Raw genomic sequence first — 27021 nt, 5'->3', positions numbered from 1 at the left:
TTTATTCCAGTGCTTAACCACTCTGACTGTTAGGAAGTTTTTCCTAATGTCCAACCTAAACCACCCTTGCTGCAATTTAATCCAGGGTTTACAGTTTGGTTGAGTGGCTCTCAGCACCCTCCTCCCCCCTCTCCCCCGCCGCCCCATACACATTGTTCCAGCGCCCCTGGATATGCTCGAGCAAACAGCTGAAGCTGAATATGTTTTAAAAAACAAGTTTGACCTGAGCAGGAACAAATTCTCACGCACACGGAGTTATGCTGAATTTATACAGGTGTGTTGAAGAGCAGAATTTGAACTGTAATGTGAAAAAAATGTAACAGTGATACGTTTCAGGGTTAGCAGCCCTCAGGCTTCCTGGCATAAAGCTGGTCAGACATCAGGAAGTAATATAGGAAAATACCAGGAAGGTGGAGCAAAATTTGCTTTACTGAAGTCAAGGTTGGAAGGATCCCAGTCAGCAAAGAAGTCCCATTAACTTCAGTGCTTACATTAAGCATGTGCTTAAGTGCTGACTAGGGTTGGATGGAAGCATGTGCTGAAGTGCTTTGCTGAGTCTGGGCCTTAGGCTCGCTGGAATTAAGCCCAGTTAATGGCTTGGCTAGGTGAGCCCCTTTCCCCAGGGGCCTCTCTGTCACATGTCATTTGTAGAAGGTCAATGCCAGCTCTTCCTGGCCTTCTCGCAGTGCACAGCAGGAGTTTGTCGCTCCACACGCAGCAGCGTGGCTCTCCCTGCTCAGCTCTCCCTCGGCACATGAGTTAACTCAGGCTCTGGCTCTACCAGAGATTGCACAGGGAGGTGCATTATGGGATGTTATCTTTGGCATGCTGGGCTGAGGGGAGAGAGCCCTGAGACATGTGACCAATGGTTGGGAGGGCTGCCTGGACGTTCAGGGACTCCTGGACTGCACAGCTGTTCCCCTGTGGGGGGCATAGTTGGGGGGGGGAGCTTTGGTAACACAGCCCCCGCTATGTAAACAGCCTAGAGATTTGCTTCTGGTCACTTCCAATAAGAGAAGCAGAGTGGCTTAATAACCAACCAGCCCGGCCCTCCCCTCCCCCAGGGCCCCACCAACCACAGCCGGGTTCACCAAGGGGCTTAGATGGTCCTGGAGAGAGACCATGGCGTCTGCCGCACCCATCCTGCTCCTCGTGCTCCTTCTTGCTTCACTTGCTCCTGGGCAGAGGCGAAGGCGGCCCCCAGCCCCGGAGAGTGTCTTTGAGAAGATCAAAATCCAGGAGAACTTTGACCTCCAGCAGGTGAGGGAGGGACTAGGGAACGCTGGGCATCCCAGGCACTGGCACAGCTCCCCAGGGGGTCCTCTGTCCTAGAGCTGCTGACCTGCTCCATAACTTGCCAGGCAGGCATCTGGGTTTGCCCAGGCCCAAGAGACGGGCTTGGGTGATGGCTGCTACCTTGGCCAATGTCCCAGGATTGGACCGGGGACCTCCAGAATTAAAAGCACGAACTGCTACTGTGCATGCTAAAGATGCCAGGCTGCTTAGAGGGGCTGAAATCAAATCTGTGGCTGTGACCCACTGGGTACCTCAGCAGGGTGTCAGTGAAGGGTCCCAAGGCTCCTGGGAGCTGAGAGTTGCTGAGCACTCAGTGGTCTGCAGTCTCACTCCAGTTTCCCCCAGTAGCCTCAGCAAAGACGCTAAGTACTCAGGGGGCCATGGGGGAGGGGGCGTGCCGCTGGGGATCTGAGGTTGGTTAGGAGGGGAGCTCACTCTGCTGCTGCTTGTGGTATGCCCATGCCCCGAGAACCCCAGCCGGGAGCCCAGGCTCCAGCACTCTTGATCCAGCACGGCATTTCTCAGACTGGCAGCTGGGTGCACGCGCCCCTGAGGACAGACAGAAGGGATGTGAGCAGCGCTTTCCCCTGCCCCAGCTTCTGGCTCTTAACAGCTAGCCTGAGGCAGTCCCTGGGGAGCTCCTGTGTGATTGCTGAGGTGCCGAGAAAGCTACTGCTGGGAGATGCTTTAGAAACATGGGGCCACCTCCCTGCACAAAGCCACAGGGTTTGTGCTGCACAGCTGGGGTGGCGAAAGGGAATCCAAGTCCCCACACGCTGCCCTTATGCCAGGGGCTGGCCCACCAGCCCAAGCAGTAGGTGCCAATCCTCTGGCCACACTAGGTGCCTCCTCCTGGGGCATTCTGTGCCAAAACATTAACAATTCTGCACACAATATTTTAAAATTATGCACATTTTATTTGTCAAAATAACACTATATAATCACGCCAGTTTAAATTATTTTGGAAATTTATTTCAAAATACCTGTCAGCAAGTATGTCTGTAACACTACAGATACTCACAAAAATTCCCCAGGAGTAGAGAGTTAAAGAAACCCCTATGACAACCCAGTTCCTGTTTCTCTGCCCCCTCCCCCGCAGAGCCCAGCCATGCCCCCGCCCCCCCGGTCAATACACCCTCTCCCCCTCTCCCACAGAGCCCAGCTGCGCGGCCCCCACAAGCCAAATACCCACGCCCCCTGCACAATGGGGCCTTGTCTCAGGGAGGGTGTCAGGTGCTACTGTTATATATGTGTCGCAATATCAGATCTGTGCATTTAATTTCTATTTTGAGAAATAGGATAAATGTAGCTGAAATATCACAAAATGTTACTTCTTTGCTCAGAATCTGGTCAGTTCTGTAATTTAAAACATCAAACAAAAACTGCAGCATTTCAAAGAACAGACTTAGAAATTACGGTTCAAGTGTCCGGTCGCATGTCTGTGTTTGATGCCAGAAGTGTCACTCCATGAGCACGTTCAGGGGTGGGAGGCCAAAAACCAAAATTTGGGGGCCTGTGAAGTAGCCATGTCCGGCTTTTCGGTCTATAAATAGCCGTCCGGGGCGGATTTCTAAAAATCTAAAAGTGTCCGGGATTTCCCCCCGGTCGGCTATTTATAGACAGAAAAGCCGCCGCTCAGCAGCCAAAGCCCCTTCCCGGCTCTCCCCATCCCCTGCAGCCCCTGCAGCCTTCCCACGCCGTCCCCCCGCAGCTGTCTTCCCCCTCCTCCCCTCCCCTGAACGCTCCGCCCCCTGCTCCTCCCCCTCCCCTGCTTCCCGCCAATCAGATCTTCGCAGGAAGTCTGAAAAGAAGCAGGGGCAGGCGGGTGGCAGCAGCAGGTAAGCTGGGGCAGCGGGGGGGAGGAGAGCTCGGGGGAGGCGCGGCCCTGGCTGAGTGGCTCCCTTTGGCCCGGGCCGAGTGGCGCCTGGTGGCCCCAGCGGCTCTGGCCCTGGCCCCAGCAGCTCCGGTCCAGCTTGGCTCGGGCCCCAGGGCGGCGGGCCCGGTTCTGGCCAAAAGCGCCGGCCCAGCCCTGGCCGAGCTCCTCCAGCCTGGCCCCAAGCCCCGCAATCCCGGCTGGAGCTCTGGCCGGAGCGCAGCCCGATACCTGGGCTCTTTAAAGCCAGCCCTGGTCAGGGGACAGGGAGCGGGGGTTGGATGGGTCGGGAGTTCGGGGGAGGGGGGAGCTGTCAGGGGGGCAGGGGTGTGGAGAGGGGTTGGGACAGTCAGGGCCAGGGAGCAGGGGGGGTTAGATAGGTCGGGGGTTCTGAGGGAGCTGTCAGGGGGCAAGGGTGTGGAGAGGGGTTGAGGCAGGCAGGGAGCAGAGGGGGTTGGATGGGTTGAGATTTCTGGGGGTCCTGTCAGGGGGCGGGGAGCAGTTGGATAGGGCGTTGGAGTCCCAGGGATCTGGGGGGGGATGTGAATATGGGGTGGGGGTGTGGATAAGGGATGGGGCAGTCAGAGGACAGGTAGGGTCCTAGGCAGTTAGGGTGGGGGGTTCTCAGGAGGGGGCAGTCAGGGGACAAGGAGCGGGGGGGTTGGGGGTTCTGAGGGGGGCAGTCAGGGCGTGGGAAGTGGGAGGGAGTGGATGGGGCAGGGCAGGGGCGGGGCTAGAACGGGGCTCCTCCCACCCCAGTGTCCTCTTTTTTGCTTGTGGAAATATGGTAACCCTATGTAACCAGCATCCAATCCAGTACTCCTTGTGTAATTCATTTGGCAGTCGGGGAAGCAGGCACTTGTTAAGCCCATGGGGACAGCACATGCACCAAAGCTATGGTGCCCTAAAGCCGCTGAGCGGTGAGCCTGTATGTCAGGTGGATAGTCACCGATAAGCCCTTTTGCCACTCTCAGCCATGGGAAGGAGGGATTCCACCAGCTCCGATGCTGCAGCTCCTGCCTTTGGCTCCTCGTCCTCGCTTTGAGACCCAGCAGCAGCACCCAGAGTTTTGCCCTTGCTGCGGGAGGGATGGGGCAAAGGTGACTGTGTCAAGGTTCCCTCCCCACTCTGAACTCTGGGGTACAGATGTGGGGACCCACATGAAAGACCCCCTAAGCTTATTTTTACCAGTTTAGGTTAAAAATACGCTGCCACCACCAAGCATTTTAACCTAAAAATTTATGGAGAGCCACTTGGAACTCTGCCTTTCCCCAAATATCTCCCAAGTCCCTAAACCCCCTTTCCTGGGCAGGCTTGAGAATATCCCCTCACCAATTAGTCCTGGTGAACACAGATCCAAACCCTTGGATCTTAAAACAATGAAAAATCAATTAGGTTCTTAAAAGAAGAATTTTATTAAAAGAAAAGGTAAAAAATATCTCTGTAAAATCAGGATGGAAAATAACTTTACAGGGTAATCAGATTCAAAGAGCCCAGATTTGAAAGTATCTTGTCCCCTTATTGGTCCTTTGGGTCAGGTGTCAGCCAGGTTACCTGAGCTTCTTAACCCTTTATAGGTAAAGGATTTTGGTGCCTCTGGCCAGGAGGGATTTTATAGTATTGTATACAGGAGGGTTGTTACCCTTCCCTTTCTAGTTATGACAGACTTCATTGTGCCACCCCCGCTCCTCTTGTAGTTCTCAGGGAAGTGGTTCCTGGTTGGTGTGGCCTCCAAATGTGACTACCTAAGAGAATATAATCACCAGCTGGAAGCAACCACCATGGCGGTGTCTGCCTCGGAAGGGAAGTCGCTGGCCATCAGTACCTTCCGGAAACTGTAAGTGCCCATTGAGGAACACGTGTTGGGCCGGGAGCCCAGGTGTTGGGCTCAGGGCCAACTCCAGGCACCAGCCCAGCAAGCAGATGCTTGGGGCAGCCCCTGGAAGGGGGCGGCATGTCCAGCTCTTCGGCGGCGGGTCCCTCAGTCTGTGTCAGAGGGAAGGACCCGCCACCGAATTGCCGCCATAGAGTTCCCAATCGCGATCGCAGCTTTTTTTTTCTTTTGCTTGGGGTGGCAAAAACTATGGAGCCGGCCCTGGTTGGGCTGGGAGGCTGAGCTGGGATCAGACTCCCTGGCCTCCCATGCTGTGTGTTTGCTGAGTCCAGCCCAGCCTGTAGGACTTGCTTTACGATCCCTGGGGCTCAGCTCCTGCAGCCCTTCCTCATATGCTCACCCCAGCGGACCAGGCCTGACTCCCCGTGTGAGAGCACCAACAGCTCAGTGGTGCTGATGCCTGTCTGTGTGAGGTGCCCTGCTACCCCAGTGCCCCGTCTCCAAGGCACTGGCAACCCCACTGCAGCTTGTTCTACTTCCAGTGAGCAGCTCCCTCAGCACCCCCTAGTGTTCTCAAGTATGTACTGCATGTACACTCAACCACTCCATTCAATTACTGCAAGACATGTGGCTACCTCCTTACCTAGCACAAGTGCCAAGCGAAAACTGTGAACTGTGCTTGAAAATAAAGCTCATCATTAAAGCTCTTAATTCCAGTCAGCTTTTCTGAGCCTCCTGTGGGTGCTGGCAGCTCTGCAGCGAAGGGACCTCTATTGTGAAGTCAGCAGTCTGGGGGCCCCATGGTAGGGCCTGCAAACAGCTTCTGTCTGGCTCTCCCCAGAAGATATTCCAGCGCAGTATGTAGGGTTCGGCCAGCCCTTGCAGGTCCCCGGCACGCAGCTCCTCCTTCAATAAAAGAGGTACAAACGGGAAGGGAGACCGGTGAGGTTGGGAAGTGTGGCCCTGATTCAGCACATGTTTGGCTTTAAGCACAGGGACTCAGCCCTGTTTTACAAAGCACATGCTTGACTTCAGTGGGCTCAAGCACACGTGGCTAAGCACTGGGCTGGTTCGGGGTCCACAGCAGCAAAGCCCTCCATTAAGGCTGAAGGCAAGACGTGCGGTCACTGCTGAGCTGGTAATGCAGAGAGTGCGTTGCAGCCCGGGAGCGCTGGGCCAACGTGTTACCTGCTGCCGACCCTGCTAAAGCAAGATTTCCCCCCCACCCCCCAGGCTGCTTTGGGGGGATTAGAAATGGAGAGGAGAATCTCAGTCACTTCCCATCCCCTTTGCCTTTGCCAGAGAGAACCTGGAATATGGAGAGAGAGAAAAAACTATCCCTGGTAGGGAGGGGATGTTGCAGCTTGGGGGTCTAACGATGCTGCCCATGTGCACACACACCAACACACACGTGTGCACAGGCACACACATTGAAAAGCTCAGGCCCAAAGAAATTACCTCATTACCCTTCCCCCAAAGCCTCAGTCTGTTCCTGTGTGTAGTGTGGTGATGCTGCAGGCAGGCGTTCGTCCCCTTCAGGCATACACCTGAAGTACAGTCCCACTGTGACAGCATCCCCGGGTGCAACCTGGGACCGTGGGTCCGCTGTGCCCCTGAGCTCTCTCCAGCCTGGGCTGTCTCTCACAATGCCTTGCTAGTGACCAGCAGCAAGCCCCTCCAGGTGCTGTGATCACTCAGCACAACTGCAGGTGGAGCCCCACCAGGGCCGCCCAGAGGATTCAGGGGGCCTGGGGTCTTCGGCGGCGGGTCCTGGAGCAGAAGGACCCCCTGCCGCCGAATTGCAGCTGAAGACCCGGAGCGGAAGAAGCTCCGGGGGCCTGGGGCCCTTGGAGTGAGTGAAGGACCCCGCTCCAGGGGCCCCGAAAAACTCTCATGGGGGGCCCCTGTGAGGCCTGGGGCAAATTGCCCCACTTACCTCCCCCGGGTGGCCCTGAACCCCACACCCACCTAGATTGCATGAATGCTCCCAGAGCCACTCATGAATCACACAGAGAAAGGCACCAGCCAAATCCCCCCAGCTCCCAGCACTGTACCCCAGGAAAATACCATCTTGCACTGCTCAAGATGAATAGTGCAAATTTATTAACTGGTTCCCCACTTCATCAAGGGAGAGATATACACCAGCCTTTGCAAAATTGAGCAGATTTGCCACATACTTCATACAAATTCACTGGTAAAGATAAACAGTTAAACAAATGTATTGACTATAAAAGATAGATTTTAAGTGATAGGCAAAAAGTCAGAGTTAGTTACCAAAAGAAATAAAATATAAGCATGCAGTCTAAGCTCTCAACCCTATTAGACCGGGCAACATCTAGATTAAGCAGTTTTTCTCACCCCACTGGATATTGCAGTCCTTAGTATACAGATTTGTCCCTTAAATCTGGGCCAGTCTCCTCTGTTGCAGTCTTCAGTCTTCTTCTCAGTGTCTTTGTTGCTTGCAGCATAGGTGGGGGCAGGAGAAAGGCCAAGCATGGGCCCCCTGTGTTCTGTTTTATACCCTTAGCCCAAGTGCTTGGAGAACACAAGTCCAAGCATGTCTGGGGCATTGCTGAGTCCCCAGGCAAGTTGAACAATTCCCTGGTGTGGCCTCATGCAAGTGAGTCATTGCATTGTAGCTCCCTTGCTGGACAATGGCTGTTGAAGGTTGTTTCACACCCCACCCAGGCGTTGGTTATTTTCTTTGTTGTTGCCTCTGGGGAGCTAATATCTGGCTGATTCCCCGACTTACGGCATGTTTTAGTGACCACCGTACAACACAATTCTCATAACTTCACATGCATTAATGATACACATGTATGGTTAAAGAAATGACTTTCAGCAGATCATAACCTTTCCCCTGATACCTTACAAGGCCTGCTTTCTATGTAAGATCACGATTACCTACAGATGAGGAATATGGGGGGTTACAGGGTGCTCCTCCAAGGAACAGAATGTCACACCCACCCACAGGCCTTGCAGGCTGACTCTCGTCAGTGCTTTGGAGGGAGATTGCTCATTATTTCCTGTCCGCGTTCCCTTTCGTAGTGTCCCCAAACGTGCCTTTCTCTGACCTTTCCCTTTTCTTTGCATGAGCGCACAGGGCGCTGCCTCCGGGCGCTTTCTGGCTCACCTTCGGTTTGGAGCTAGCGAGTCAGCCAGCTGCCTGGCTTTGCATTTGGTCACTTCTAGCCCTGGGATGTTTGATGTAATGTGATAAAAACAATTGCTAAAATCCTGGGCCTACTGAGGTCAATGAGAAAACCATTGACTTCAATGGGCCCAGGACTTCGCCCAAAAGCCTATGCTCCCTAGTGACCCTGACCTCAGTGGGAGTTTAGCTTAGAACTCACTACCGTGTAGCTGTGGGATATTAATTTAGAGCCAGCTAATGTATGACTTGCTAGGCCCTGAAACAGGATTGGTTCCCTTCTCCTAAACTGTCACCAGACACCTAGCCCAGCCCCCTTCCCCACCCTATAAGGCAGGGGCGGGCAAACTTTTTGGCCTGAGGGCCCCATCAGGTTTTGGAAATTGTATGAAAAGCCAGTTAGGGGAGGGGGGCGTGGCCCGGCCCCCACCCCCTATCTGCCCCCCCACACTTCTCGCTCCCCGACAGCCCCCCCCCAGGTCTCCTGTCCCATCCACCCCCCCCCCACCCGTTCCCTAATGGCAGTCCGGGATCCCTGCCCCATCCGCCACCTCCCCCGCTCCCTGTCCCCTGACCGCCCCTGGAACCCCCGCCACTGACTGCCCCCCGCCGCCCCATCCAACCCCCCCCTTTCCTGACTGCCCCCACGGACCCCTGTCCCCATTCAACCCCCCTGTTCCCTGCCCTCTGACCACCCCAACCCCTATCCACACTCCCACCCTCTGACCATCACCCCGAACTCCCCTGCCCTCTATCCAACCCCCCCGCTCCCTGCCCCCTTACCGCGCTGCCTGGAGCCAGCTACGCCACTACGCAGCACAGAGCACAGGGTCAGGCCGGGCTCTGCAGCTGCGCTGCCCCAGGAGCTCACAGCCCCCCTGCCCAGAGGATTGCACCTGCAGTGTGGCGAGCTGAGGCTGTGGGGAAGGGGGAACAGCAGGGGAGGGGCCAGGGGCTAGCTTCTCGGGCCAGGAGCTCAGGGGCCAGGCAGGAGGGGCCTGCAGGGCCGGATGTGGACTGCAGGCCGTAGTTTGTCCACCTCTGCCATAAGGAGTGGCAGAATTATGGCTGCTTCAGAAACCCACATTTCTTGGAACTTTCCATTCCATGGTTTAAATGAAGGCTGCCCACAGCGTGTGGGTGATACTGAGAGGTAGGTAATACCACCTCACTGCTATCTAGCACTTGTCATCCATGGAGCTCAAATCACTTTCCAGAGAAGGTCGGTATCATTATCCCCATTGTACAGATGGGGGAAACTGAGGCACAGAGCGGGGAAGTGAGTTGCCCAGAGTCATGCAACAGGCCAGCAGCAGACCCCAGCCCAGTGCTCGACACACTTAGAAAGGTGAAACATAACAGTCATTGCACTGCTGCCTCCATAGCCCTTGAGGCCCTTTCCCAAGGTGGGGGAGGCTTATCAGCCTCGGTTTACACATCAGGCACATGCTCACGTTGGGTGAGTTTTAGGTGTCTGATATTCGATACCTGGGCACCCAGAATGGAGGGAACTAACTTAGAGGCCAGTGAGGCCAGATTTCAGAAGAACTCAGGGCCAGAGTTTTCAAGTGCTCAGCCCCTAGCAGCTCCCACTGTGACACAGACACATTTTCTGAAGAGTTCAGCACCCAGGTGAAACTCTGGCCCTATGTAACTTACCCAAGCTCCCGCAGCGCTGACAGACCGCGCCCCCTGCATTGACCTCTCCCTGTAACACGTTTTGAGTGTGTAAAAATAACACCCGCAAATGAGAAATACATAAACCAGGGTAATAAAGAACACAGCAGCATGGTGCAGCCACGACACCTTTGCCCTTTGATAGGTCCTCGCCAAGCGGTGGCTTTTCTCTGGATGGATCAGAGGAATCTAACACATACGCTGTCTTTCTCCCTTCACATGCACAGGGATGGAGTATGCTGGGAGATTAAGCAGCAATATCGCTCCACCAAGGCCAAGGGGCGATTCCTCCTGAAAGGTGAGTGAGGGGCTGCGGTTGGAAGAGGTTAGTGTTGGGTGTGTTTGGCGTGTTCCTAGGCAGGACTTTGAAACAACCAAGCTAGCGACAAGGCACGTGCTGGCCAGGGCCGGCTCTAGGGTTTTTGCCACCCCAAGCAAAAAATTTTTTGGCTGCCCCACACCCGAGCCCTGGGCTCTCACCTGCCCCCACCAGTGCCCTCCCCCACCCGCACCCCCTGCCGCCCCAGCCCTGGGCTCTCTCTTCCCCCCCCACCCGCACCCCCTGCTGCCCCAGCCCTGGGCTCCCCCCGCACCCTATCCCACCCGCACCCCCTGCCGCCCCAGCCCTGGGCTCCCCCCTCACCTCCAGCCGGTCTGGCGTTGGCAGGGTCGGGGTACCTATTGGGTCCTGGGAAGTGGGTGGGCGGAAGGCCCACTGCTAAAGGATCCCCCCCTAACCTAAGAGGAGGATCTACAGGACCTGAAACCCAACTGATTTCGGAGGACAACTAATGAAATAACAGGGACAGGAGTGCGGTCAGAGGGTCAAAAGAAGGGGGCCTGACGGGGACACCGAGCAGAGAGCCCCGGACAGCGCCCACTGCTCCTCAAAGGTGTCAAGGGAGCCAGTGGACCCTGCCCAGAGGAACTCTGCCCGGATACATGACCGGACAGAAGATCGGAAACAGGCCCACAGTCACAGGAGTCTCCATTGGCCAGCCTCCTCTCCCTGGTTTTCTAGATGGCCGTTTTAGCCAGGGCCAGGAGGAGGTTGACCAGGAGGTCCTGTGACTTTGTGGGGCCACGCATAGGAAGTGAGTAGAGAAGAAGGTGAGGGGAAAAGTGTAGCCAGAAACGTAACAAAATGTTCATGAGGAGCCGGTATAAGGGGTTGGGGTAAGCAGCGGGGCTCCTGGGCCGCACCTCAGCCCTGGGTCCCTCCAGCCAGGGCTCCTGCCTCCAGGACCGGTGGGACCCGGGAGGGCAGAGCTGAGGGACCGCCCGGCAGGAGACTGAGGAGCCGGGGCAGGGTAGCCCCAGAGGCCGCGGAGCCCCGGAGAGTGGATGTAGGCCCCGCACAGCAGTGCCCCGCCCTCTATGGCCCCGCTGCTGCTTCTGGCCGCCCTCCCGCAGTCCCTGGGTGGCTCGGGCTGCTTCGCCCAGCCCCGGCTGCAGCGCTGGGGGGCAGCCGCCCTGCGGCACCTGTAGGCGGCTCCGTGTGTCCCGCGGGGCGGCCTCCAGCCCGAGTGTCCCCCACTCGGAGCCTGCCCAGCTCTGCCACAAGGTGCGGGTGCTGCTCCCCCGCAGTACAAACTACAGCAGCCCCAGAGTGCCCCCACGCACGATGCGCTGCTGTTGCCAGGGCCGGCTCTAGGTTTTTGCCGCCGGAAGAAAAAAAAAAGATGGCCGGAATGCCGCCCCCGAAAATGTGCCGCCCCCAGCACGTGCTTGATTTGCTGGTGCCTAGAGCCAGCCCTGGTGCTGGCTGAGCTCCCAGACCTGCCCGTTATTAGCATGGCAGGAAATATGGAGGCTGGCGAGCATGGGGCAATTCTGCTTCGCCTCGAGAAGCTGTTGTTTGTCTTTCTATTGATGTTTGCTCCTGTAGGGACCCCAGCTGGTGATCAGGGCATAGCTTGTGGATGAAGAGGCCAAGTCATTCTTCTCCCTGTGTTAATTCTCTGGCCCCCATCAGCATAGTATGTGAACATCTCACAATCTGTAATGGAAGAGACAAGGTGGTAGCTTGTATTAGAACCTAAGAATGGCCAGACTGGGTCAGACCAGGGGTCCATCTAGCCCAGTATCCTGTCTTTTGACAATGGCCAATTCCAGGAGCTTCAGAGGAAATGAACAGAACAATCATCGAGTGATCCATCCCCTGTCATCCACTCCCAGCTTCTGGCAGTCAGAGGCTTAGGGACAGCCACAGCATGGAGTTGCTAATAGCCACTGATGGCCATATCCTCCATCCACTCAGGGGTCTATCCAGACAAGCTTTGGAGCTCCACAGAGCTCTTCTTGTGAAGCTCGCAAGCTTGTCCCTTCCACCACCAGATGTTGGTTCAATAAATCACCTCCCCAACCTTCTCTCTCTCATACACTGGGACCACCATGGCTACAACAACTCTGCAACAGTCCTTCATGTATTTCTCCTCACACACCCCTGGGAGGCAGAGCAGGGCTATTACCCCATTGTACAGATTGGGGAACTGAGGCACAGACAAGCTAAGGACCAGAGTTTTAAAGTACTTAGGCCCCTAACTCGTATTGCACAAGGACACTCAGAAAGCACAGGGTGGAGCGGGGACTCAACGCCAGGTCTCCTGAGTCCTAGGCAAATGCCCTAACCACTGAACCACCTTTCTCTCCTTGGCTAGCCTTCGTTGTCTAGCTAGTGTCACTGCAGTTAGTACAGAGCCTAGCACAATGAGGCCCTGGCCCCTGGTCCCTGCCCGGGGTCCCTACACACTACCATGAGACTAGTCCATAATTTGCTATCCCGTGGCTTTGGCTCCTAGGCCGTGGCAGCAACGTGGATGTGGTGGTGGGGGAGACAGACTACAGCAGCTACGCCATCCTGTACTACCAGAAGCTCCGGAAGATCTCCATCAAGCTCTATGGTGGGTGTGCAGGCTCATGGCCTTGCCATTTGCTACCCTGGGGAATTGCCTCCCCATGGCGAGGCACTGAGGCACAGTGGGGCAGGCTGTCAGACTAGGGGGGAATGTTTGGACCCAGGGGGCACTAGTGGCCCTCATGGGGTAGAGCCCAGACAAGCGCCCCAAGTTTTGTTTGCTTACAGGTTAGATTGGGGTGACTTTGCTCAGCGCCCCAGCTTGTGTCCTAGAGCATTTTCTCCAGGCTGCTCCCTCCCAGCTCAGCTCTATAGCCCTGGGGTCCAGAACCAGCACTGTTTGTGCTCCGGCTGCTCCCCACACATAGGGGTGGCACTGTGCCGGAGGGGTAGGGCTCTGCTGTGGGGAGGTGAGGGCAGTGGGGCTTTGGGGCTGATTCTATTTCACATGGCAGCAACGCTTCCTGGAGGCTGCAAATGTCTTGGTTTGAGGCTGGGCTCAAGTATGTGGTAGGAATCACACTTGCTCATGGGAAGGCTGAATTTGGTCTGGTGGCTCCAGACACTGGATGGATGATCACCAGACTCGGACTAGAGCTGGGCTTGAAATGCTTTTCCTGCCCCACAAACATGTTTGAAATGTTGAAAAATGGCCCCATCCAGCATAGAGAGAAAAAAATCGAAATCTCAAAAATTTTCACAAACTAAACATCAGAAAAAAATGTCGACTGGGTCAATCAAAATGTTTCATTTAAATTTCAACTATTTAAAATGTGGGTTTTTTAGTATCATTAGCTTATATCTCTAAATGTAGAGTCACTTTGAAACAGAGAAACTGGAATGTTTTCTTTAGAAAATATCAAAATGAAACATTTCAACAATTTCAAAACTTTTTTTTCTGAGTGGAAAATATTGTCAAAACTGCCCCTTTCCCTGGGAAAGTTTCGGTTTCAACAAATTGGCATTTCCAACAAGAAACATTCCATGGAATGGTTCCTGACCCACTCTCCCCAGTCACTGATGTCCTGGGGCCAAACACCGTGCCTGCCATTGGCTTCTCTTTATTTCACCCCTCCCAAAGGACGCAGCGTCCGGGTCAGTGACGCCATCGTGGGTAAATTCGAGCAGCGCATCACAGAGATGAACATGAGCGAGGACTTCACCTACTACTTCCCCACGTATGGTGAGTCCTGGCTGTCCCGCTGCCCAGTGCAATGAGGGGGGGGGGGTCGTCTTCCTCTGCACCCTGGGGCAGGGGCAATGTTCCTTCTAATTTTTATATCCATGTGTGGAATGAATTTTATTATGTGCACTGATATGGAGGTGATGTGTGGCGGGGGTGGGGCCGAGGAGTTCAGAGTGTGGGAGGGGACTCAGGGATGGGGTAGAGGATTGGGGTACAGGGGGGTGAGGGCTCTGGCTGGGAGTGTGGGCTCTGGGGTGGGGCCAGGGATGAGGGGTTTGGGTTGTGGGATGCCCTGGGACTGCGACGGGGAGATTGGACTCCCCCCAGCCCTTTCTTGCCACAGCAGCCTAGGGCTGGGATAGAGGGTCTCTCCCCCCCACGGCAGATCGAGGGACGTGATCATTCCCCTCTATTTGGCATTGGTAAGGCCACATCTGGAGTATTGCGTCCAGTTTTGGGCCCCACACTACAGAAAGGATGTGGACAAATTGGAGAGAGTCCAGCAGAGGGCAACAAAAATGATTAGGGGGCTGGAGCACATGACTTATGAGGAGAGGCTGAGGGAACTGGGATTGTTTTTATCTGCAGAAGAGAAGAGTGAGGGGGGATTTGATAGCAGCCTTCAACTACCTGAAAGGGGGTTCCAAAGAGGATGGAGCTCGGTTGTTTTCAGTGGTAGCAGATGACAGAACAAGGAGTAATGGTCTCAAGTTGCAGTGGGGGAGGTCTAGGTTGGATATTAGGAAAAACATTTTCACTAGGAGGTTGGTGAAGCACTGGAACGGGTTACTAGGGAGGTGGTGGAATCTCCTTCCTTAGAGGTTTTTAAGGTCAGGCTTGACAAAGTCTTGGCTAGGATGATTTAGTTGGGGATTGGTCCTGCTTTGAGCAGGGGGTTGGACTAGATGACTCCTGAGGTCCCTTCCAACCCTGATATTCTATGATTCTATGTGCCCTTTGTTGCAGGGTTCTGTGAGTCTGCGGATCAATTTCATCTGCTCGATGGTGAGTTGCAACCCCCCAAGGCCCGTTGCTGCTCTGCTCACCCCGGCCGGCAGGGCAAGTGCCCCCCCGTGCTCCCCATCAGCCTGCAAGGCCTAGCGGGTGGGATGGTATTGTGCAGCCCCAGCTCAGCAGGGAGAGGGGGTGGGGAGAGGGCAGAGGGAAGGAAGCGGAAAAGTCTCCTTTCCATCATCTAATGCCAGCCTCAGGCAGCTCCCCCATGGACCACACACTGCTGTCTGAGTGGACTCCCTGGGGTGAGAGGATGGCGTCAGATGGGGGGGCTCTCTGGGATGGGAGGATGGGGGGCTCTCTGGGGTGGGGTCAGATATGGGGGCTCTCAAGGGATGGGGGAACAGGGGCAGTTGTGAGAGAGGCTCCCTGAGGCCTAGAGGACAAGGTCAGATTAGGATGGGCTCTCTGGGGTGGGGGGATGGGAGTAGATATGGGGCTGTCAGGGGCATGGGGGTCAGGGTCAGATGGGGGGTGTGATGGGATCCCCGGGGTGTAGCCTGGGACTGTGGGACTACTGTGCCCCCTTAACTGTCTCCAGCCCGGGCAGTCTCTCACAATGCTTTGCTAGTGACAAGCAGCAAACCCCTCCAAGTGCTGTTATCACTCAGCACAACCGCATGTGAAGCCGCACACCCAGCTCTATTGCATAAATGCTTCCAGAGCCACTCATGAATCACACAGAGAAAGGCACCAGCCAAATCCCCCCAGCTCCCAGCCTTGTGCCTTGAGAATGTACCGTCTTGCACTGCTCAAGACAAGCAGTGCAATTTTATTAATTGGTTCACCACTTCATCAATGGAAAGTGGATATACACCCGTCTTTGTAAACCTGAGCAAACACCCTTCCCAAACACTTCAGGCAAACTTACCGGTAAAGATAAACAGTTAAACACATTTATTGACTACAAAAGATAGATTTTAAGTGATTATAAGTGATAGATGAAAAGTCAGAGTTAGTTACCAAAGGTAAAGTTACCACTGTCTCTCACACTTCCCTAACACACACACACACACACACACACACTGTCTCTCTCACACACAGGCTGGCTCTCACACCCACATACATTCTGCCTCTCACGAGTCACAGTTCCCCAGTACAGATTGTCACACATACACGCAGTCTCACACTCCCCAACACACTGTCGCACAATCCCTCAACACACAGTCACATACACACACTGGCTCTCTCTCTCTCTCTCTCTCACATACACACACACTTGTATTATTGTTGTTGTTATTACTGCTTGGTACTTCCTGGCCAATGCTCGTGGTGAGCCAGGAGTGGCTGGGGCTGCAGGAGGGCCGTGGGCTCTGGCAAGATGCAGCCCACATGTGACAGCGCGAAGCCAGCCTTGAGCCACTGCCGCAGCATCTGCTGCGTACGAAGCTTCGTGTGTGTCAGCAATGGGGGGTTCTGGGGGTCCGCAGGCGGGGGTGGTGGCTGTGCCCCCCTCAACACATTGGGGTCAGCGGCGCTGGCTGGGGACCGCCTTCAGTGGAGCATAGGGGCACTAGTTTAATAATACTGCATAGGGCCCCATAAATTCTAAGGGCGGCTCTGCCTCCAAGGTATAGACTGTCATGGGGGGCTCCCTGGGGCATGGGGGACAGGGTCAGATGGGATGGGGCTCCTTGGGGTATGGGGTCAGATGGGGAGGCTCTCTGGGGCATGGGGGACAGGGTCAGAAGAGGTGGGGCTCCTTGGGGTATGGGGTCAGATGGGCTGGGGGCTCCCTGGGGCATGGGGGACAGGGTCACGTGGGCTGTGGGCTCCCTGGGGGCAGGAATGGGGTCTGTTCCAGGGCAGTGGCCCAATACCCCTCTCATTAATGTTTTGGGATAAGGCGGCGTTCCTCCAGTCCCAGTCATTGGCTCTGAAGGTCGTCCCTTATCTCGTCCGAGGAAAGCTGACTGAATGGCAGCGGGTGGCGGCTGCGGCCCTTGGCAGTGCCCAGGTGGTGCCCCTCCCCTCAGCCCCTCTCTATCTGCTTTTCAGAAACGAAGATTTAGGTGAAGAGGGAAATGCCAGAGACCCCGGGAGCCAACCAGCCACGTCTGCAACCATGCTGGGCACAGGAGCCTGGCCACGGGATCTGCCAGTGAACTCTGTGGCCCAGTTATTCAGCCAGGGCTGGGGAGCTCCAGGTGGACGCTGGGCCAAGGGAGTGATGAAGGGGTGGGACTGGGGTCTCCTCTGTAGCCCTAACCCTAGTGTTTGTTCACCCCCAGCCCTTGCTCCCCCTCACTCCCCAGGCTCATGTCTCTTCCACACGATATCACCACACAAAGGCAGATTCGGGTTTTGTGGGGCTCTGCACCAGAGCAGTGGGGCCTGCTCCCCACCCCTTCCTCCTGCAGTCCCCCCCAACCCCCTCTGTGCTTCTGCCGGAGAGCGGGCTTGGGGAGCAGGGGCTTCCCCCCACTTCCTGGCAGGAGCGCCGAGTGGGCAGAGTGGGTTGGGGCACGGGGGCGCCCGAATTGGCCGGGGCCCCGTTGGCCCAGTGGCTAATCCATCAATGCTCCTGTGCCCTCCTGCGGGATCCCTGGCCCAGCTGCCCCTCACTGCTACTGCCCCGCTCCCCTGACCTGATTCGGCGCTCGCTCTCCTTGCTGTCCCCAGAGGGGCTGTGCGTCCCCATGAGGAAGCCCTGCTCTTCTGACACTGACACAGCATGGCCATCAACCCTTCGCTTCCGCCTCCTGTTCACCGCCCCTTTCAATTGCTCAGGGCCTGGCTGGGCCGTTGTGCTGGGCTCAGTCTGACTGGCATGGAGCAGATGCCCAGCTCACGCTCTCTCTCTGGACTCCACAATAAACGCGGGCCAGGCTGGAAGGCCCCTGTGCTCCTTGCAGATGGGAAAAGGATACAAGTGTGCCAGAAGGGTCGGGCAGGTGGGATTCCCCCTCCCCAGGGCCCCACACGGTTCCAGCCTCTGTGGTGAGCGGTTATTCCTGCTGCTCCGGCAGCACATTCCTTGCAGGAGTGTTGCGCCAGTCAGTGCCATTCACCCGGTGTCTGCAGTCCTTCAACAACCCGGTTTGCTGGAGATGCCTCCATTGCCCCTTGCCCCATTGGCTGTGTGGGTCCCAGCCCCAGCCCTGTCCCCTTATCATGGCTTCAGTCCCTGGCCCCTGAACATGGCTGATCTGCGGCACCCTGCACTAGGGTGACCAGATAGCAAGTGTGAAAAATCGGGACAGGAGGTGGGGGGTAATAGGAGCCTATATAAGAAAAAGGCCCAAATATTGGGACTGTCCCTATAAAATCGGGACATCTGGTCACCTTACCCTGCACTTCCCCTGCAACGCCTTGAACAGCTGATCTGGGGAGGAGCGGGGGTCGGGGACACACGTCCATTCAGCCAGAGTCCCACACGGGTTAAATACCAAGGGGCTGAAGCTGAAAGGAGGAACCGCTTCAGGGCCCCACCCAGCCGAGCCTCTGCACAGATCCCTCTACCACTCTGACCCCTGCTGCCACTTAGACCAGAGCATCTGCAGAGACCCCAGGCATGTAACTGGTACCCTGTACCCACAGCTGCAGTGCTGGCCGTGTGCAGCCTCCTCCCCTGCAGGCAGCCCCCTCCACCGTGCTGCCAGCCAGGTGCAGCCCCTTGCACTGTGGGTGCTAGCCATGTGCAGGCCCCTCCCCCATGGTGCTGGCCACATGCAGCCCCCTCCCCTGCAGTGTCACAGTCCCCTTCTCCGTGGCTCCAGCCATAGGCAGCCCTTCCACCACTGTACTGGATCCACAGAGGTACCAGTCCCATAGGGCATCTCCTGCAGACGTGCAGCCAGTTGTTCTGTGCCATCTCCACAGCAGCACCAGCTGCTTTGGGGCAGTGCCAGCCATGCACCTCATCCTCCACAGAGACACCAGCCACCTGCAGGGCATTGTGTGTGGAGGCACCAGCCCTATTCAGCATGACGGTGCCACTCTCATCCTGCCCCCCTGCACACAACCTGGCGCCATCCCAGTGTCCCTTGTCGCCAGCCCTAAGTTACAGCTCACCCAGTGCTGGATTCCAGTCTCAGATGCTCGCCAACATACCTGCACACTGTGCCCTTCCAGCCCAGCCCTTCCTCCTCCCCAAAGAGACAGCGGGATCATGCGACTGTGCTAGTTTGACCCCAAGTCCCAGAATTCCAGTGGCTTTCCGAAGGAATCCCACAATACACCACGAGAAGAATCCCAGAGTGCATAGCGCCCATCAGGGGAACAATGCTCCCTGCGACACCTGCCCAGAATGCTGTGCACTGATGCAGGGGGAGATGGGTTAAGACTGGCTGTATGGCCCCACTTCGTTTGGATTAGTTATTCTGCAAAAGTCCATGTGATCATCTCCAAAACCCTCCCCACGTGGACAAGCCACAGCTCAGTGAGCCCGGGAGCATGCACTGAACAGAACCCAAAGCTCCCACCCATTGGTCCCATTTACTGTGTCACGGGACCCAGCTATGACATGGCAACATGGCGACACATGCTCCAGTCCTGCAGGGGACATGCGACCAAAGCATGTTGGAACCGGGTTCCCCAATTGTGCTATTGTTATTTACTGATTTGTACTAGCAACCGTATGTGCTTGGGGCTTCCCAAACACCGGGGCTGGGAGTATGCGATCTAACGACCATCTGCGGGGGACGGGGGCGAGCGAGAGGACAAACCAGTATGCCTCACTCCCGACAGAACTGGCTATGTAAGAGGGACTGAAAGGTGGACCTTGGGCTTGAGGAATATGGTTAAAAACCTGCTTAGCAAGGCCGAGCCATGTTTGATGTGTGCCGTGTCAGGAGCTCACCCCGTGCAGCCTGGGCTGGGATGTTTCCAGGCCATGCAGAGTGGGGACAGGCAGGAATGTTCAGGAGGGAGAGAAGCCCCTGCATGAGCGCCGTGCTTTTGCTGAATGTACACAGGGATTGAAAGGACCCCGCTGGGAGGGTGGGCTTGTCATTTGCAGAGGCCCAGGGGGAGTGGTGCTGTTTTCGCCCACGCCCAGCCACTGGGGTTTTGCAATCTCCTCTGAAATTCCTAACACATGTTGTTTATCAGGGGAGCTTACGTAAGGCAACCCCACTGACCCTTCCACTGTGTTCACTGCTCATTGTTTCTGCTGCCCATGTGCCCTGCAGTCATAACTCAGCTGGCAGCATCTCCTGGGCATCCCACTGCTCCAGCCCTGGCAGAGCAAAATGCCTGGGACCAGTGTCCTGCTGGGCACCAGTGTCCCGCAGCAGCAGAAGGATCACTGCCAGGCAGAGGCACCTATGTCTTGTTGACACCCTTTGGAGAGTCAAGGTGCCAGCCCTGGTGTCCTAGCCCATACCCCACAACCCCATAACCCCCAGTTTCAGCTAGTTACAGCTTGCTTCGCTTTCTGTCCTAAATGTGCATCGTGTTGCTGTGCCCTGTTAAACAGCTGCCATGCTCCTCCCCAGCAGTGGCTGTAGTTCAGTGATTCTAGTACAGGTACTTTGGACTCCTTCGTGATGAAAGGTGCTGTAGAATTGAATGTCAGTCTCATTATTTAACACCCCCCCTCACATGAAGCCAGGCCCTTGTTCCCAGGTGACCTACCTAGTTCACTCACCTAGACTCTGGATAGTCAACATCTGATGCCAAACCAACAAGCCTTCAACAACTGGATTGAAACCCCCTGAGTGCTCTGAGGGGCTCAGCCTACTAGGGACCCACATGCTGTGACAACCTCGTGGGGAGCTCAGCCTAGAACCCCAGTACTACTGCCCCTCGCCCACAGACCCCTGCTGCTGAAGCTAATAGAAATCCTCTTTTATTAGCAGTGCTAATTTCAGGTCCCTTCGCCTATCTGTCAGCCCAGCCAGTGAAAAGCAACAGCACATCTGATCCACATGTACATGAAGCCCAGTACATGGTGCTGCAGTGGAACAGAGATTTCAGTCCAATTGCTGCTTTCACACCTTTGGAAACCAATGACATTTCACAGAGGTAAATGACATCAGAAGCTGGCCTGCAAGCGCAAGATCTGGAGTAGGCGTGATAGTTTCCAGACACCATCTGTACTCAGAGTCAACACTGCCAGGATCCTGTCCTGGGTCTGCCCCAGACCTCTTGGGTGACCTGGGGCAAGTCCTGTCCCCTCTCTGCACCTCCAGTCTCTACCAGTGAGCTGGGGTAACAATCCCGCCCTTCGGCTTGTCTGGTCAGTCGGTAAATGTTTTGGGGCAGGGCCTGTCTCCCACTCTGTTCACGTACAGCAGGGGGGCCTCTGACATAGCGGCAATGGGTGCAAATGGCTAATCCTTCCCCCTCGTGGGGCTTTGGGGGGAAGTCAGGAATGTGTGGGGGCCAGACACTACGGGGAGGGAGGCCACGGGAATAGATGGGGCTGGCTTGTGCCCCCGTCTCTATGGACAGGGGCTTTACAGTCCAGTGGGATACTAGGTGGGGAAAGGCTGTGACCCTAGCCCCGCTCTGCCCCCCACCCCCAAGGACTCTCCCGCCCTGCCTGGCTTTGGTGTTGTTTTAATAAAGGATAAAGCCCCCTCGCACAGCAGCTCTTTCTGCAGGAGAAACCGACCGCAGCTGGACATGGGGAATGTGTGCAGGGAGCCTGGGGCAGAAAAAGCAACTGTTACGAAAACAGGCACCTTACGTAAAATTCCCCTGGCAGGGAAGGAGCTGTGGGGAGAGGCTGGGCTTGGGAGCTGGGAACAAGTTGGTGAGGGAGCCCCAGCCAGGGCAGGGCAGGACTCTAGCAGGATCTCTTTGTCCTGGCTGAAAGTCTCTGTGTTAAAAACATGTTGCACATTCACAGCCCTTCCCCTGCAAGGATCGCAAAGCGCTTCACAAATACAAATGCATTAACCCCCACACTTCCCTGGCAGAACCTGTGTGCTACAGCGGGGAAACTGAGGCACCGGCCTTGCTGGAGTTCACAGAGTCAGCTAGCAGCAAAACTGGGATTAGAATCCAGGAGCCCTGACTCCCAGCACTGTGTGTTAGCCTCAGGGCTGCTCCATAGCACCTCTTAGCCTGGCAAAAGGCCAGGGGCTTTATTAGCCACATGTGCAAAGATGGAAGCTGGCCGCAGAGAGGTGGCTTGACTAAGTGAGGGGCACCTACCCAACCCAGGAACAGAAGCCAGGCCCCAGGACTGCCAGGCTGAGGCCTACTCACTGGAGCACGCTGCCTCTCCTTTTGGGCTCATCATCCCTCTCCAGTTTAACAATGAGGTGAGCAAACCTAGACAGCCCCCCTCTTGCAGGGAGCAGGCCTAGGGGTGGAGGGGTCTCTTTGGGAGGCGTCCACTCACTGCCCTGATCTTCCTGGGTTTCTGTCCCTTTCCCCCAGGCCTCGTGTCGTGGTTGTATTCAGTCAGCGCTCTTCCTAGCTCAGCTCCAAGTGACACTGTCCCAAACCCAGCTGGTGCCCAGAGCAGGACTGGATTGGAAATGGGAGGAGTAGGACTAGAGAGACCAGGCAGGGCTTTGCCTAGGGTTTCCAGATTTTACAGATAAAATAATCCCAATGTAGGAGTGATTAGCATGTGGCTGGTTTACAGGGTGACCTCCAGAGATAAGGGCAGGCAATGGGCTGCAAGCTACAAGGTGTGTCATTCTACAGTGCTGCCCTTGAGATGGAAATATTTGACTGTGGTAGCAGAAACTCCCGGGATGTATACAGCTCTGCGGATACAAGACAAGACCACACCCCTTCTCTAGCGGCTGCACGATGGGCTGATGATAGCTCATTGCTTGCATTGGTGCTTTTGTTTCTACGGATACAATTTAGTGAAGACAAGGAATTTCACCAAAGCCCAGATCCTTTCCCTCTGCCATGCAAGCTCAGACTGGCCAGAGCCTTTGTGAAGAGCAGGGCAGCTCAACTGATAAACAGGACAAAGGAGTTTATAGATGGGGAGATCCTGACAACCTTGGGATTGTTAGAGTTCAGTGCAGACAACTGAGAATTGTCCTCACTCAAATCCTTTAACTAGCAAAGGGTTCTTCAGTTAAGGCACCTGGTCTGTTGGAGGTCACTGGACAGGAGGCCAGAGTTAGGGGGATATAAACTAATCGTTAAAACGTCCCAGGTGGGAGGCGATTGGAGACTAGGTGGAGCGCAGCTCTGCCAAAATCATGAGTCAGGCCCCCAAAATCATGAGAGTGGCTTAAAAATCAGGAGATTTGTAAACCCATCACTGGTGGGTTCTCTTCATTCCTCTCCTGCTTCCTGAGCCTTTTGGCTGTGGCTGTGGCGGGGCGGCAGGTGGGTGTCACATTTTCAAGCTTTTCTCCACAGCCACAAGAGCAAGAAGCTGAGATTCTCCCCTAGTCCCAGAACTCCAGAAGCTGGGGCTTTAGGAAACCCCCAAATATCACCGAGCTCAGCCTGGGCTGACAGAGCCAAGCAGGATTGCTGCTTTTAGCGACCGTGGGAGGCTTCTGTAGAAATGAACAAGTTTAGGTTGAAATTTACCCCAGTACACAATGCTACATGTCCCCTGAAAGCCCCGTGTGAAGGCGATTAGGAGGTAGGAGCAGGCTTGGTTTGGGCGCTCTGGACCAGGGGCTTTGGGCAATTTCCTGTGGGCTTTGGCTTTGTTGCACTGGTCACAAGGGGAGGGCATGCTCTGCCAGTCATGCTTTTCTCTCGTGGCTTGGTTATGTGTGTTTGTACAACGGGGCCAGTGCATCGCCCTGCAGCACACAGCAAGGTTAGAAGGCCAGAAAAAAAAAAGTTGCCAACACACTGAACCATGCTGTAGGACTAGAGGTAAAAATAGACAGTTCAGAAGGTAACAGCAAAGGCCTTTGGCCAATGAAGCATATAGGGAAAGGCACAGAAAAGTGTGCTAAGGAACATAAAAAACTTAGGTGTAAAGGCACCTCCCAGATAATTCATGGAAAGCGAAATACCCTGGGGCTCCATGTCTGGAAGAGGAAATGGCTCGTGTCTGTTGTAGGAGGCATGAGACGCTTTCTGCATTAGGTGGGTTTGTGGGAGTGGGGATAAGACCTGTAGGGCTCTGGCACCACTGAAGTTAATGCAAGTTTGGCCAGGATTTCACCTCTAGAATTTATTCTGCTGTTCCTGCAAAAGACACGGAAGCAGAAAACTCTTTGTCCCCAAGAACCGCGGTGAGATGTACCATACAAAATCTGCCCTCTTCACCCCACAGAACAGCTGGAAGAGACTGCTAGGCAAGTCTCTGAGGGTCGTGCACTGGCTTGTGCCTGGCCTGTGCCAGTTGACTCGGGCTCGTGGGGCTGTTTCATTGTGATGTAGCCGTTTGGGCTCTGGCTGGAGCCCGGGCTCTAGAACGCTGCGAGGTGGGAGCAGGGGCGGCTCTATGTATTTTGCCTCCCCAAGCACGGCAGTGAGGCAGCCTTCGGCGGCATGCCTGCGGGAGGTCCGCCGGTCCCGTGCCTTCAGCGTACCTGCCACCAAATTGCCGCCAAAGCCGTGGGACCGGCGGACCGCCCGCAGGCATGCCGCCGAAGGCAGCCTGACTGCCACCCTCACAGTGACCGGCAGGCTGCCCCCCGCGGCTTGCCACCCCAGGCACGCGCTTGGTGCGCTGGTGCCTGGAGCCGCCCCTGGGAGGGAGGGTCCCAGAGCTCAGGCGGGACCCACACTGCAATGAAACAGCCCCGCAGCCCAAATCACCTGGCCCGGGCCGGCCCTGGGTTTTTAATTCAGTGCAGACACACCCTTTGGAAGCATCTCAGAAATGGTGCAGAAACCAGGCTCATTGCTGCATTTCAGTGGGGGCCCCTGACAGCTCTGTTAGATAGGGTTACCATACTTAAGGTTTTAAAAAAGAGGACACTCCACGGGGCCCTGGCCCTGCCCCCTCCCCACCCCAGCCCCGCCCCAACTCCACCCCTCCCCCAAAGTCCCCGCCCCAACTCTGCCCCTTCCCCAAAGTCCCCGCGCCAACTCCGCCCCTTCCCCAAAGTCCCTGCCTCAACTCCGCCCCCTCCCCTGAGCGCCCCGCATTCCCCCTCCTCCCTCCCAGCCACGCGAAACAGCTGCCGGAGTGCTACCGGCTTCATGGTTTGCTGGGCAGCCCCCAGACCTCCAGACCCGCCGCGCCCCCGGCCGGGCGCTTCCCCAGCGCAGCCGGAGCCCGGGAGGGGAAGTGCCTGGCCGGGGGCGCAGGGTCCGGAGGTCTGGGGGCTGCCCGAAGCCGGTAGCTCTCGGGCAGTTCGGCTCTTACAGAGCTGAGGAGTCAGGGAGCAGCAGCAGTCGCCGGAGCCTGCTCTAAGGTAAGCCAGGGATGCTGGCAAAGCTGGGAGTATTTTTCCCGGACACGTTCGGCTTTTTGGAAATTCCCCCCGGACGGGGGTTTGATTACCGAAAAGCCGGACATGTCTGGGAAAAACCGGCCATATGGTAACCCTATGTTAGAGTTACGGGCAGGATGGAGAGCTGGTCCTCGCTTTGCTGATAGTCGGCTTGGGATCTTGGGCAGCCAATGGAATCATCCAGGGAATAAGAACAGCTTTAGGGGCTGTTGGGATCAAGGCTGAAGAGCTCAAATCAAACCTGGCTGGGCCAGATTTCAATGGAGCTGCAATGAGCATGGGTTGTGCTGGCCACGCTTAGATCTGACACGCCTCACATTACTGCTGTGCATCACATCAGTGGTAGCCACACACTTACTCTTCTGGATTGTGGAGCCAGAAGGATCCTTGCCAGCAGAAACGCCAACCACCCATTTATTTCAAGAGACACTTTCAAGTGTTGCTAATTAAGGACTTAATCCTGCAAGGCTCTGAGCACCTGAGCCACCCCAATGACTTCAAGGGGCTGGGCATGTGCTGTACTGCTTTGCTGGGCCAGCAAGCCCTAGCAGGCTATTCCTGACTCGGGGCCAGATCCAGACCACATCTCCGGACATGGTCACAGGGAGCACTCAACAGAGAGAGCAGGTAGCCTAGATCACGGGAAGGGAATGCCAGGCCTCGCTTTCGGCCATGAACTTTGTGCTGTACGTTGCTCTGGGACTGCCGTGAGTTTGTTTTCTCTGCGTGTTGAAATGCACCGGAGTCTGCCTGACTGCCAGCTTTTAGTGACATGGCTATGGCACTACAGCCGCCCATACCGCTAAACGTCGTGCAGTGTCGCCGCTGTTTATTGGTTCTCCTGCCGACAAAAACCGTCCCTCCCCAATGAGCGGCGTTTGCATTGTTGGCGGGAGAGCGCTCCTGCCGACAACGTGCTGTTCACATTGGCACTTGCTGCGGCAAAACTTTTGTCTTTCGGGGGAGGGAGTTAACGCCTCTGAAAGACAAAAGTTTTGTCGTTCAGTTGCCAGTGTAGACATAGCCTTAGTTGCAACCCTGTGGCTGGTAGACAGGAGACTGTCACACGGAATTTAGAAGACTTTCATGGGGCTTGGATTCTGACATAAGTTGAATCACATGATCCAGCTTTAACAAGCCCCTGGACCTGAGCACGTCTGTGGAAAGGCACACACTCTGTGCTCTCTCTCTACTGGGCGCTTTGTTTTTCTCCTGTCTTGCTTCTCTTCATGGGCCAGTATGTCTGTGCCTGTATCTGTAATTTTCACTCCATGCAGCTGAAGAAGTGGTTTTCTTTACCCACGAAAGCTTATGCCCAAATAAATCTGTTAGTCTTTAACGTGCCACCAGACTCCTCATTGTTTTTGGGAATATAGACTAACACGGCTACCCCCGATACTTGTCTTGCTTTTGTTGTTTTCCTGAATCTATGGCCAAACCATTCAGAGGGTGAGTACCCAGGTTGCTCTGTGTATGTGGGGAAAGGTAGAAAACCCTTTGCCTGGGTCAGGCTGGAACCATCTGCTCCCCCAGCCCCACTCTCCCTTCGCAATAGATTTGGCGGTGGTGTTCTTGCTCATCTGTTGGTTGCAGTTTACATCTTTTCATTCTCCGCCAGCTGAAGCCAAACTCTCCGCTGTTCCTGGGGGGCTGGGAGGGTTGCAAAACTGGCTGGGAGCCACTGTTTCTGCTGTGAGAGTTTTTGGCATTGGGAGGCAAATAGCTAAAGTCAACAGCAGGGAGCAGTTTGTGGGTGCCCAGCCCCCAGCCTGCCCTTTGCATTTCAGAGCCTGCTGCTCACTGGCTCCCTCCCTCTTGCATAACCCAGCTCAGCAGGGCAG

The 27021-nt window shown here is 55.7% G+C and overlaps 1 protein-coding gene across 1 annotated transcript; it reads left to right on the top strand.

Annotated features, from left to right (window-relative positions):
• The first annotated feature begins 1042 nt into the window (after positions 1 to 1042).
• On the top strand, positions 1043 to 17742 carry C8G (complement C8 gamma chain). Its single transcript, XM_034751912.1, has 7 exons — positions 1043 to 1260; positions 4867 to 5006; positions 10059 to 10129; positions 12633 to 12734; positions 13770 to 13871; positions 14841 to 14879; positions 16887 to 17742. Exons 1-7 carry the CDS (start codon positions 1123 to 1125, stop codon positions 16898 to 16900), a joined length of 606 nt encoding a protein of 201 aa, XP_034607803.1. The 5' UTR covers positions 1043 to 1122; the 3' UTR covers positions 16901 to 17742.
• Positions 17743 to 27021: the final 9279 nt, after the last annotated feature.

Source organism: Trachemys scripta, chromosome 17, assembly GCF_013100865.1.
Source record: "Trachemys scripta elegans isolate TJP31775 chromosome 17, CAS_Tse_1.0, whole genome shotgun sequence".
Classification (NCBI taxonomy): domain Eukaryota; kingdom Metazoa; phylum Chordata; order Testudines; family Emydidae; genus Trachemys; species Trachemys scripta.
This window is presented reverse-complemented; position numbering and strand designations above follow the sequence as displayed.